The 12,366-nt window shown below is 37.1% G+C and overlaps 1 protein-coding gene across 1 annotated transcript in view; it reads left to right on the top strand.

Annotated features, from left to right (window-relative positions):
* Positions 1-12,366, top strand: part of RSPO3 (R-spondin 3) — a 74,218-nt gene that overhangs the window by 19,940 nt on the left and 41,912 nt on the right. Inside the window, exons 2-3 of the mRNA XM_061207401.1 lie at positions 10,383-10,574; positions 12,151-12,297. Coding sequence (XP_061063384.1) covers positions 10,383-10,574; positions 12,151-12,297 — 339 coding nt within the window. The remainder of the gene's footprint in view (positions 1-10,382; positions 10,575-12,150; positions 12,298-12,366) is intronic.

The raw sequence follows: 12,366 nt of genomic DNA, 5'->3' as shown, positions 1-12,366 counted from the left end.
TGGATGTCAGTGTTCTCATCTGAAATCTAAGATCCCATAAAATTCCACAGTTTTATATTCACCATTATCCCAAATGTTCTTTATATATTCCTACATAAACATTCCTGTTCATAACATTCCCTCTCTTTCCATTCGTCTTAGTTCTTCTCTTCCTTCAAGTGCCATAACTATTCCTAATCGTTCTCTACAGTCTTCAGGTAACTCAGCCATCAGTAATTGCTCCTACCTTTTAATTTCTGTTGTAAATTTCTAAACTATGTATTTATAGCCCTCAGAATATAAACAGACTATTCTACTAACTGTGTTGTAGAATTCTTGAGCCAGGGACCGTGTTTTGTGTCTCAGTCCCTACTAGAGAATTTCCAGTAATCACTGAATAAATACTTAGTTGTGAGGATGGCCATGATGTGATACTGAGAGTGTGGTATTTGTATCACCTGCATCACATTCACCTGGGGTGCTTCTTATAAATGCAGCTACCTAGGCCCACCTCTTCATTCCCAAATCAAAATCTTTTGGAGTAAAACCTATGCATCTGCATTATTAACAAGTGCTCCAGGTCATTTTCACATACAGTAAAGTTTGAGAACCACAGGCATAGACCTTCACGTTCTCTGTACCATTCTGGTACCATTTCCATGGCATGCCTGACCTCCTTCAGTCTGTTTAAGCAGTTTCTTGTCGTCAATGTGTTGCTAGAGTCCCAGAGGACTTCTTGCTCAGAATGTTGTTTGAGACCACCATTGATACCCATTAAAAGCTGTGTCTGCAGTCCTTAAAATGTAGCCCCTCTCTATGACTGTTCGTGAATCCTTGGCTCCTCGAGGTTCCCCAAATCTGTGTTAGAAAGAAGCTTCAGCATCTGCCTTCTCTCCTGTCTCCTTGCTTGGAGGCTTTTGAGGAGTTATTATTGACTGAAGCTTCCAGCTACCTTGAATAAGAGTTGAAATAGTACAAGGATGTGCTTGGTACTTCTTGAGTAAAACAAAATGTCTTACACTTACTGATTTGTAACGAGTGCCTGTAAGAGTGCTAGGTGCTCACACATGGTCTCACTTAATCCCCCCAGTGTCTATCGAGTAGATATTTTCAGGTTGCAGATGAGGAAGCTTAGGCTCAAAGAGGTTAAGCAACTATTGTCTAAATAAATAATCAGTCTCTTATTTGTGAACTCTTCGACACAGATTATTGGTTTTTTTCATCTTTGGATGTTCACCAACTAGCCCAGTGTCTGGATGTTAGAAAACTTAATTGTTTAAATGAATAGCTAGATGAAGAGGTACCTTCTGGTTTTTCAGTTAGTGAACGTCAGAACTCTGTTTGAGTTCAAAGCCAGTTCTCCACCTCCCAGTTCCTGTGCTCCTCTAGGGAACATGCAAGGCCCATTTCTGAATGAGGGGGTACCACAGTGAATCATGCACATAAATACAAAAATGCATCATACTCACAAAGGTGCATGTCAGCTCCTGTTCTGTCAGCAATTTTGTAAATCTAGGAGAAAAATCCACTTATTTTTTTCTGCTCAGGACTTTAGATGTCACACATAAAGCTGGATTTATTTAATGGTATACCCACTATTTGCACATCTTGTGCCTGTTAAAATATCACAGGTCCCTTGCCTGCTGTTTGCTTATGCTAAGACTTCAGCCATCAGATATGCTACTTTAGCATGCTATGTGGTGAGAAGATTTAGGTTTATTCAGAATATAACAAAGTGGAGCTTGTTTTTAGCACAAACTGAAGTTTGTTTCATTCAAGAATGTGAACTTAGTAGTTACAGAATCACACCCATGCAGACTCATTACCATTAAACTATCACATTTTCTGTTTATGTTGATTTCTAATTAATTCTCTCCTTAAAAAAAAAAAAAAAGAATGGCTCTCTCAGCCAGACCGGAGCACATAATAATTCCCACTGTTGGATGAACACTGTTGGATCTGTCTCATGAAAAACGCTGTTATTACCGCCCACTAACTCATCAACAGGTCCTGGCTCTCTACAGAATCTGGGTCTCCATTACCCCTGTCCACGCCTTCTTATCCTCTATTCACCTCCGCTTGGGAACATGGCCACTTGGAGAAGGGGAAGCTTTCCCCCCAATCAGCAACAGCTGGAGATGCTGATTCAGTACCTTACATTTTACACCCGTAGCAGAGTACTTCATGATAGATTTTCTACTTGTAGTTAGGAAAAAACCCCCACTATTTTTGGTTCTACAAATGCTTTTTGTTGCAGTTTCAGCAGTAGTATCAACTATAGCTATCTGGTAGCTCATAGGAAAACTAATATGGTTTTCACTACTTTTGAAGAATCAACTTTGGAATTAGTCCTTAGGTTATTTAATTCATTTAATGGAAAAAAAAGAACATAATAGTGGGATTCTAAAAGGAAGGTTATAAGTGAAAACTATAATGCTGTTGCTCTAAATTATTTAGACTGTGTCAGTAGGCGTCACTAATGGCAAGAATTCAGAAAAATACAAAAAGGATTATATTCAAGATTGCAAAATGTTTTACTTTTTTACTTTTTATTTATTCTTATGACGTCTTACATATTTCATAACTTTCCTGTTTCTTCTCACCACCACCAACGCCCCCTCCCCCTCCACACACACACTCCAGTACAAGAGAATGAAAATTTAAAACCCCAAAGCAAACTAAAATTACTGCTAGAGAGAGGTGGGAGGAACAAAAGAGAAATAACATGTTCCCAAGAGCAAAGTACAGGTAGATCAATGTACAGTCTCTTCCAAGATTGCAATCTGAATGTAAATTCCCAAGTTATGTCTAGTTAGAACATTATCCTCTAATATAAAAATTAATAGGAAAACATGTTTTCGTGGAATACAAGATGCTGGTTCTGTTCCATGACCCATAAAATTAACAAAAATTAAAATGAATAACTAAATCAGGCAAAAATGTGTTCTTTCCTTTCCTTCTGATATCTTCTTACCAATGCAGAGTCTAAAGGTACTTGGTAGATAATCCCAGCTATTTACTTTGGTCGAAGAGGGTCTGTAGGATCTGGCTCTAACCTCCTTTTCTAACCTCATCTCATACCAGTCACAGCACTGAAGCCTCATTGGTGTCCCTTGTGCTGTTCCTCATGCCCTGTTCCTTCCCACAGTCTTTGCACCTGGGGTGCTCTCCCTCAGGTTTTCATGGCTGAGTCCTTCTCACCCTCCAGGTCTCAGCTAAAGGGTAAACTTCTTAAAGGGGCCTTTCCTGACCAGCATATTTAAAATAGCTTCCCAGAGTTATTCTCTGCTTTACCCACCTGTTTATTTCCTGCACAACACTCATCACAGTCTTTAATCATTTAATTTTTTGTTTACTTGCTTATTAGCCGATTAACGTCATGAGATCGGGAACCAGATGTCTTATTCATTCCTACGTTTTCTGCACCATGTGTAGTGTTGGGCACATAGTAGTTATCAGAAATTTTTGTTAAAAACCTTAATACTAGTCTCCACTATATATATATATACACATATATATGTACACACATATATATGTGTATATATATGTGTGTGTGTGTATATATATATAATCTATGTATATTAAATATACATTATATATAATATTATATATACTATATATAATATTATGTATATAATATACATATATATATATACACACAATGCAACCCCCTTTCATCTTTCACTTCTAGTTCTGATGCTACAGCCTGTGGATAGACAAAGCACAGCCATTGTCCACCAACTTGGCATCTAGTTCCAAATATTCATCATATCTTAGATTTCGGGAATTCTATATCTGCCATCATTTGCTAGCCATGTTCTTAATATTTTGAGCTGGCTTGATTTTAGTGGAAAGTCTAGCTAATTGCTACTTAATGTTAGGTCTGTTTTATTGCTGTGGTTTTATTTTAAAGTATTTATAGAATATAAATATTAGACTCCCTTCAGGAAATTATTATTCAGTAAGAGAAAAAGAAAGATTTTCCAAGTTTTCCAAGAAATAGTTTCCATTAAAAACAGTATGTTTCCCACATAATAATGGTGGAGCCCTAACTGGGCTGTATTCAGCAGCTGGTGAATACATTCCTCTCTGAGACTGTTGGGAATTTTGTGAACCCATTGGTCTGGGCACAAACTTTCAGAGTATCAGAAGTTGGTTCACTGGGACAAAAGATGTGGCAGACTCAATGATTTTAACTGCTTCAGGTCAGTTCATGTCTGTGCTATTGATTTGACAAAAGACCAAATAGAATGTGTGGGTGTCATGTGTCTAATACGGGCACACACACACACACACACATGCATGTACATTTATATATCTAAATAGCATAGGTGAATTTTAATTCATTTAATCATTAAAACATTGGTATATGAAGACATTAAAATCATCAGATGATACACAGTACTTCAAAAATAGCAAAATCTATATATGTATATATATAAACATGTTGCTCTTTTAACAAATTATTAGTCAAAAATAATAATAGAGGACTATGATAGACCTCTGTTCATCCAGGTATCATTGTTTAAGAATGTAAAGGAGTATTGTATACCAGTAAGCGATTATATTTATTTAAGCAGCTTTTGATATTTTGCTGTCTATACCTAATACTCCCAAGTTGCCCAGATGGTTCTAGAGATCTTAGCCATTGTCAGTTTTGCCCTAAAAGCTTTAACCTATGAACAAATAAGAAACATTGACTCTCAATATTTTCTGGGGTTGATTCAATAGAATTTGAAAGAGACTGCCAAGTTATTCAAGTTTTTAACATTAGATTTTTCTTAAAGTGAATATTGCCAAACATTCCAAATGAAACATGAAACATCTCTTTCCACGACCAAAAGATTACATTAAACTTAAAAATGATTCTATAACAATCAAGTCCCAAGATCTGATAGAAATGTGCTGTCCTAACTTAGGCAACAAAAAAGTCTCCATTTTCACTAGGTGAATGGATAACTGAAGTAAATGTCACCTAGAAAAGCTTTCATTATGTTATTTTGAATGATTTATTTCATAATTAAGCATCCTCAAAATGTATGTGATTTAAACTTGGTTTCTTTACTATGTGTTCATAGACACAGTTCACTTAAAATCAATTATTATAGGTACTTTCTGTTAAATATTTACTGCTTTAACATCGTTATTTTTTAAAAAAAACACAAATAAATGGCTTATATTTTATATTTATTGCTTTCATCCATTCAATAATCAAAAACTCTTTAATGAAGGGACTTCCCTGGCAGTCCAGTGGTTGAGACTCCGCGCTTCCCCTGCACGGGGTGCGGGTTCGATCCCTAGCCGGGGAACTAAGAGCTTGCATGCTGTATGGCCAAAGGGGGAAAAAAAACCCCAGCAACTCTAATGAGGACCTATTCAGTAAGCAGCTACCCTGTGTAGAGGCTGAGAATTATCCGGAAAATTATGAAGAAATTCTCTAGACCGACTATATTTCTGCCTTCGAGAGGCTTCCAGTCAATGCGAACATCCTTGTAAAAGGAGAGGACATGGAAGAAAGGACAGATGTAAAAGTAACTTTGATTATAGAATTTCACCTGTCTCTTCTCCCTAACCTGTCTCCTAAGGCCACTACATGGAGAAGAGCAGACAGTGAATGTTGTGAAGACAAGAATGCTTTAGGGAGAATCTGTATGTTTCACTGGTTAAAAATAAATTTATCAAGTTGGTTAATTTATTAACTTTTGATTATCTGAATTATAAAATCAATGTTACCTTCATGTGTTTAGCACTTCCTTTGAACTTAGTCGAGCCTATTATAAACCTAAAGTCTGTTAAATTTTGTACTTCTGGAAATTCTCTAGCCACAGATAAATGACTCTCAGAGGTAATTGACAGCATGCAATAATGGATTTCTTCTGCATAGCAATTTACAGTAGGTGTTAATATTTGCAGTTGGGCTGTAGAAGGGGATTAAAGTAAGGGAAATCCTTGAAGTTTACACTTAAATTGTTACAGAAACAGAACTTAGATTCCAATGCTGCAGTTGGTTTGGTATATCATAAACATTGAAAATAACAAAGATTGTGTATTTTCCAAATGCTCTAGTACCATTTAAAACTCTATGTTCTGAACATTTTATCAAAAAAGTTGAATTAACTATCATGACAGTAGCCTTTAGGAACAGTTGCATCAGTTACACATCACAAGATTCAAACAGAGAAATAGTAGGAAGACTTGCCTAACAGCTAGAGAAATTGAAGTCACTTACACAGGGAGTATCGATAATTCAGACACTGAAAATTGGTTTAAGTTATGCATTAAGGTATACTCTTCACATTTAACTTTTGTATACAAGTTAAGAAAAGATACTTTCCTCTTTCCCAATTTTAGGAAAAGATATCCAAATTTGACCATGTATTTGAAGCATTTGTAATCAGAAGGTCCCAATTTAAAGTTCCCATGAATTCTGCCCATGTTTTCACTTTATATTTACCCATGTTACACACCTAGAGTTTACTTATATATAAACAGATTGGTACCAGATATCAAAGATCTAGGTTCTAACCTTTGATCTAAGTTCACTATTTGTCCAGAAGTTTACAGCATTTCTTTGAGTCCTCGTTTGGGGTTCCAAAATAAATAATTGTGATAGCTTCTACCCTTACTAACAGCAGTTTCCACGGTTAATTTAGCTTTCTATGAGATGCATGCAAAAGTGGTAAAAATTGAAAGCAAAAGTAGTATAGAAACAGAGTATTATTAAAATTAGCTGATAATGTATCTTTTCCTTATTTGGACTACTATTCCTTCTTCTGGCATCTTCGGCACCTCCCCCTTTCAAGATCTCTTCTCTAATTAAAAAACTCTCACGTACATCTCTAGCAACCATCACGATATTAAACTCCATCTACTAAGCATCACATTTTGGACAGTTCACAAAATCTGCAAAATCAATGATCCCAAACCACATTTATATTTGTAGACCTTCTTATTCTATGTACCTTGCCACAGCCCTCCAACTGTGGCTTTTATTCAGCCGTCCCTTTCCTTTCTCTTCACTGGCCACAACGTAAAACACAAATCCTCTTACTTATTCAGTCCACATTCTGTTGGTCAGCATATTTGATTGAGTCCACCTCCTAAATATCCTTGGAATATGCATCCCTCTCTCACCACATTGCACTGTCTCTGCTATATTTTAAGCTCTCATCAGTCTTTTTACCTCGATCCTTACGTTAGTCTTCTCCTAGCTTCCATGCCTGCCATGCTGCCAGGGAAATTGCCTTTCTGATACAGATGGGATCGTATCACTCACCAGATTCAAGTCCTCCAAATCTACAGAATAATTTCTTTGGCAGAGCCCACAAGGGGTTTCATAATCTAGATCTATCCTGTGCTTCCAATTTTCTTGATGTGCCTCATACCTCCACTCACCACTACTTAAGCATCAGTTGCATGGAACTCGTGCCCGTCTCCTTGATGGGGTAATTGTGGTGTTCCTGCTTCCAGCCCCATCATGGCCACTTACATGCTCATAACTTCAACACATTTTCTAAGATTAAGTTCAAACGTTAGATATTCTGTGAAACCTCCCCACCACCAACCCCTCCAATGCTCATATAAAATAGTAGTACAAAACATTGTTTGCAAAAAAAGTGATTCAGAAATAGAAAATGAAGGTATAACTAGTGTGGGGAAAAAAGAAGCAGCATGACAAAGTAGAATTCTATTTTCTCTCTTAGAATTATAAGATTTTAAGACTGAAAGGGCTGTTACAGTCAATCCAGACCAAAGTTTTCTGTGGTTTCCATATAAAAAGTAAAAACTCTTGCCTTAAGATGAAGTTTGGGAAATTTGTATCTAGTTGTGTCATACCAACTGCATAATTTGAGTGATCCTTGTACAGGGTTCAAGATAGCAAAATGTCATGCTACTCAACTGTAAAAGAATCTAAAATCATGGAATCTGAGCTTCATAGTCTCAATTTTTCTTACTTCCCACAGCATCATACTTAACCCTTCCTGAAGAAATAAAGTTGGCCATTATTTGTACCTGCCCGTATTCAAAATTCCCTGATTAAAAACAAACAAATTTTCCTTGCCAGTTAGGACAATCATATCTTCTTTAATTTTTCAAGACTCTGTTTTGTCAAAAACTTTTGTCTAAAAAGGCAAAATATGGGGGAAAAGAGAGTGATTGTAGTACCATGTGTGAGTTGAATGTGCTACCGTTCATCAGCAAAAGTTTTAAAGAGGGAATTAAGCAAGACACTTCGGCACATCTCATAATTTGGGGCAAAATTGTTACTAATCCTGGGACCCATACAGAGGTCTCTCTGGCAGAAGTTTCCAGACATTCAAAACTCAAATTTTTAAATAAAATTTATTTCAAGATATATCAGTTTTTGAGGCTCAGAATATGTAAGTCATATTGATTTTCATAACTGATCAATTTAAAGTTATAATTGACAAAAGTCTCAAGGTGCTTAAACTTACAATTGTGTTCCTGTGAGCAATTGCGTTTCAGAGATGAGATAGATTGATGTGGGTCAATCCAGTCCATCTTCATTTAAATTCAGTCACTTACTTTCCTGAGCTTGGAGTGATCTTCTTTCAAACTGAGGTCCTGTTTTCCATCAGTAATTCTTACGAAAAGGTTTTACAGGTTTTGACCTACACCTCTCACTTTTTGAAATGGGTCGATTAGATTCCGAACACACGGAGCTCTCTTCACCCCTTTCTTTTTTAGGGTCTTTCCCAGATTAAAATATGTACACATTTTCTGTAAGTCTCCAATGCTGGAGTTCCTGGCATGAAAAATGACCCTGTTCCTTGGAAGGCAGTATTCACTTACAAGTCCCCCAGGTCCTGTAATGTCTAAACCTCCTGTGCCACTTTAGATGTCCGCCCCACCCCGCAGAGGAGCATGTACAGGAAGAGCAGACTGCCCTTCCCCCACACATTTCCTCAGTTTATTTACAAAACGTCTTGGAATGAGAATGAGCTGCTTGTGGTTCCTGTGGCTGATTCAGGGATGGTTTCCTCCAGGCAGAGAATGCTGGCCAACCAAATGACCTTTCTGCAGCTAACCCGTGCGCCCCTGTGGTAAGGCTGATCGGGCTTATGGGTACCCCTTCTAACTAAGCCTGGTGGGATTTGTTTTTGCAGTAAAGAACTTAGCAATAATCAGACATCACTGTGAAGACAGACTTAGTAATTGCAAGGTCCCTCCCCGCACCAACAGTAGTCAGAGAAGCACGGGGATGCCTTTGCACTCTTGTGCCTCAACCTTGCTTCTCATAGGGTCAGGATTATTCCCTTGTGAATTCCTGAAGGGACAATAAAGCTATTAATATTGTATATGAATAGAGAATACATTAGGAGAAGAAATCATCCCCAACACCAGCTACATGAGAGATGCACCTCAGTCAGCAATTTTCCATCAGCTCACACATAGGTGTCTATGACCAGTTAATAGTCATAAAAAAGGTTTAAAGTTGTGAAGATCTCAAGTAAACATGAATCTTCCAAATGCTTGTATTTGTTCAGACTTGCTAATGAATATGCTCACCACACATATTGGTGACTCTTAGAAACCTTGGGATTCTCAGGGATATGTGTAGTAGTAGCCCTTAGAACGGACTGGTCATGTCCTCACCAAATATATATTTCACTTAAGTAAATGAAAGATGAGGGCACAAAAACTATAAGACTTCTCTCCCAAAAGATCAAATATTGAACATAACTTATAGTAAATATTATTATAAATACTTACATATGATCCACGTGGAACTACTGATAAGATAAATCACATTTTCACCATTATATCAATTTGAACTGATAAATATTAAACTCATGTGAGAAGAAATGTTTCAGGAAAGCATTGGCAGGGAGTGAGGTGCTGAATAGCTACATAGTTGCAGAATCAGTTTGCTTTGAATCAAAGAGTGAAATGGTGTTCTCTAATAGACCAGAGTTGAAAAAGATATCTTAAAATTAGTGTCATTACTCAGATTAAGCCCCAGTCTATGTTGTCATCCTTATTTGAAGACATTAGAGACATCCACCACATAAATGAAAAGCAAAACTAATATGTATTGATTTCAATGAGTGAGCACAAAATACCCATCTCTAATCTGCCAGGGTGCTAGTTCAGTGAGGATACTTCCACTAGGTATATACTATCTATAAATATTTTGAGGCAATATATTCTTATTTCTCAAATGCTCAAATTTTAAGAACTTTGAAATTAAAACAATATATGTATTATTAAAGGGAAATACCAGATCACAGAAAAGAGGGAAAAATTCCCAACTCATTCACCCATTACCACCAAATTGAAAGCTAATAAAAGAAAACGTGTATCCTGCCCAGAGGATGTCATTGAACTTCTATATCTATGATTTAACTTTCATTTTTGTCTTTTTACATTTGTCCCCCTAGTGCATCCTAACGTCAGTCAAGGCTGCCAAGGAGGCTGTGCAACGTGTTCAGATTACAATGGATGTTTGTCATGTAAGCCCAAACTATTTTTTGTTCTGGAAAGAATTGGCATGAAGCAGATTGGAGTGTGTCTCTCTTCATGTCCAAGTGGATATTATGGAACTCGATATCCAGATATAAATAAGTGTACAAGTAAGTGTCTACACAAAATTATGTTTTTATCTCATCCTTGGGGGACTTTCCAGATTTGAAATGGCCTCTAGCCATATTTGTAATATTCAGTGTTACGTAAATAATAATATTTACCTGACACTTAGGCTAAACCATACTTGACCTTAGCCCTCAGGGCAGGAAGATTTTCACCGCTATTAAAAAATACTCCAGTTTTGAGGGGTGTTTTTTTGTAAAAACAAAAACTGAGAATGTGATTATCATTCACTGAACCTGTAGAAAGGTACCGCAAGCACCAGTGCCACCTGAGTTCCCACCACCATCACAAAATCCAAGTAGTTAATGACCGAAAGAAGTAATTCAGCTATTTTCGCTTCAAGAAGGATTCCAGTACAGCAACTGAAACATGTATTTATCAGTTGGAATTAAATGTTGGAAACACTCTCAGATCACATCTCATCTGGACTGAAAGTTTACTCTCCACACAGTAGACCCAGCAACCTTTCGAAATGTAAATTAGGAAATATCACTACTCTAGCATACATCACATGTGGCCCTGCCTTCCTCTCCATACTCAGCTCCTACGACTGCCCCTCAACCACTTTGCACTAACCTCACTGGCCTTCTTGCAAGATCTTCCCACTTCAAGGCTTTTGAAATGACTGTTGTACACTCACCGTCCTGGCAGTTTGGAAAACTCTTTGCCCACACCTTTGCTTGGCGGGCTCTCTCCTTTCATTCAAGATTCTGCTCAAATGTCACCTTCTCACAGAGGCACTCCATGACCGTCTTGTCCAAAATAATCAACCTCTTCCCCTCATCAGTCATTTTTTATATCTTTTTCCTACCTTTTGTTTTTGTCGTTATTTTTTCCAGAGCACTTACCACTCTGGAAGTAGACTGCCTAGTTTCAAAGACCACTCTGCTCTGTGGTCCTGAGCTAATTACCTAATCTTGCTGAATCACAGTTTCCTTCTCTGTAAAATGAGAATCATAATAGGGGCTACCTCACTGGGTTATTGTAAGATTTAAATGACAATATTGTAAAATACTTGTAGCAGTGTATGACATACAGTAATCACCATATAAGGATCAACTATCATTATTGTTTATTGTATCTCCCCTCCTAGAATGTAAACTTTGTGAAGTATGGGCCTTATCTCTCTTTCGTATGCTGCTGTCAATGTACCTAGAATAGGGCTTGGCAGACAGTAGGCAATCAAATATTTGTTGAATTAACAAATAGACCTCAAGAGCAGCATGAAGGCAATATCCTAGTACATTTCATTAAAGTTCTAATGAAACATTTTCACTGTCATTTAATATAAATAGACGCTTGGTCTTATAAGCATTCTTGTCAAAATTTTTTTCATAAGGCAATAAATACAATAATTTTGAAATCAATGACTGGTGTACATCAACTAAATGACTATGGAGGAATCTTTAATTTGGTTTGACAAAATAATTTTGAGCCTAAGTGTTTGTTTGACATACAAGTTGCATGTGCCTGTGTTGTAAGCATACAGAACTGGACCAACAATAAATAGTTAACTGACGCTAAAGGAAGCATATTTCTCTTTTCCTTTTTCGTTTTCAGAATGCAAAGCTGACTGTGATACCTGTTTCAACAAAAATTTCTGCACAAAGTGTAAAAGTGGATTTTACTTACACCTTGGAAAGTGCCTTGACAATTGCCCAGAAGGGTTGGAAGCCAATAACCATACCATGGAGTGCGTCAGTATTGGTGAGGAGGAGCTCTAAGACTTAGGAGGGATGAGAAACACCAGAGATGATAATGTCAGTCTCCATGGAA

Source organism: Eubalaena glacialis, chromosome 12 (assembly GCF_028564815.1).
Source record: "Eubalaena glacialis isolate mEubGla1 chromosome 12, mEubGla1.1.hap2.+ XY, whole genome shotgun sequence".
NCBI classification, from domain to species: domain Eukaryota; kingdom Metazoa; phylum Chordata; class Mammalia; order Artiodactyla; family Balaenidae; genus Eubalaena; species Eubalaena glacialis.
This window is presented reverse-complemented; position numbering and strand designations above follow the sequence as displayed.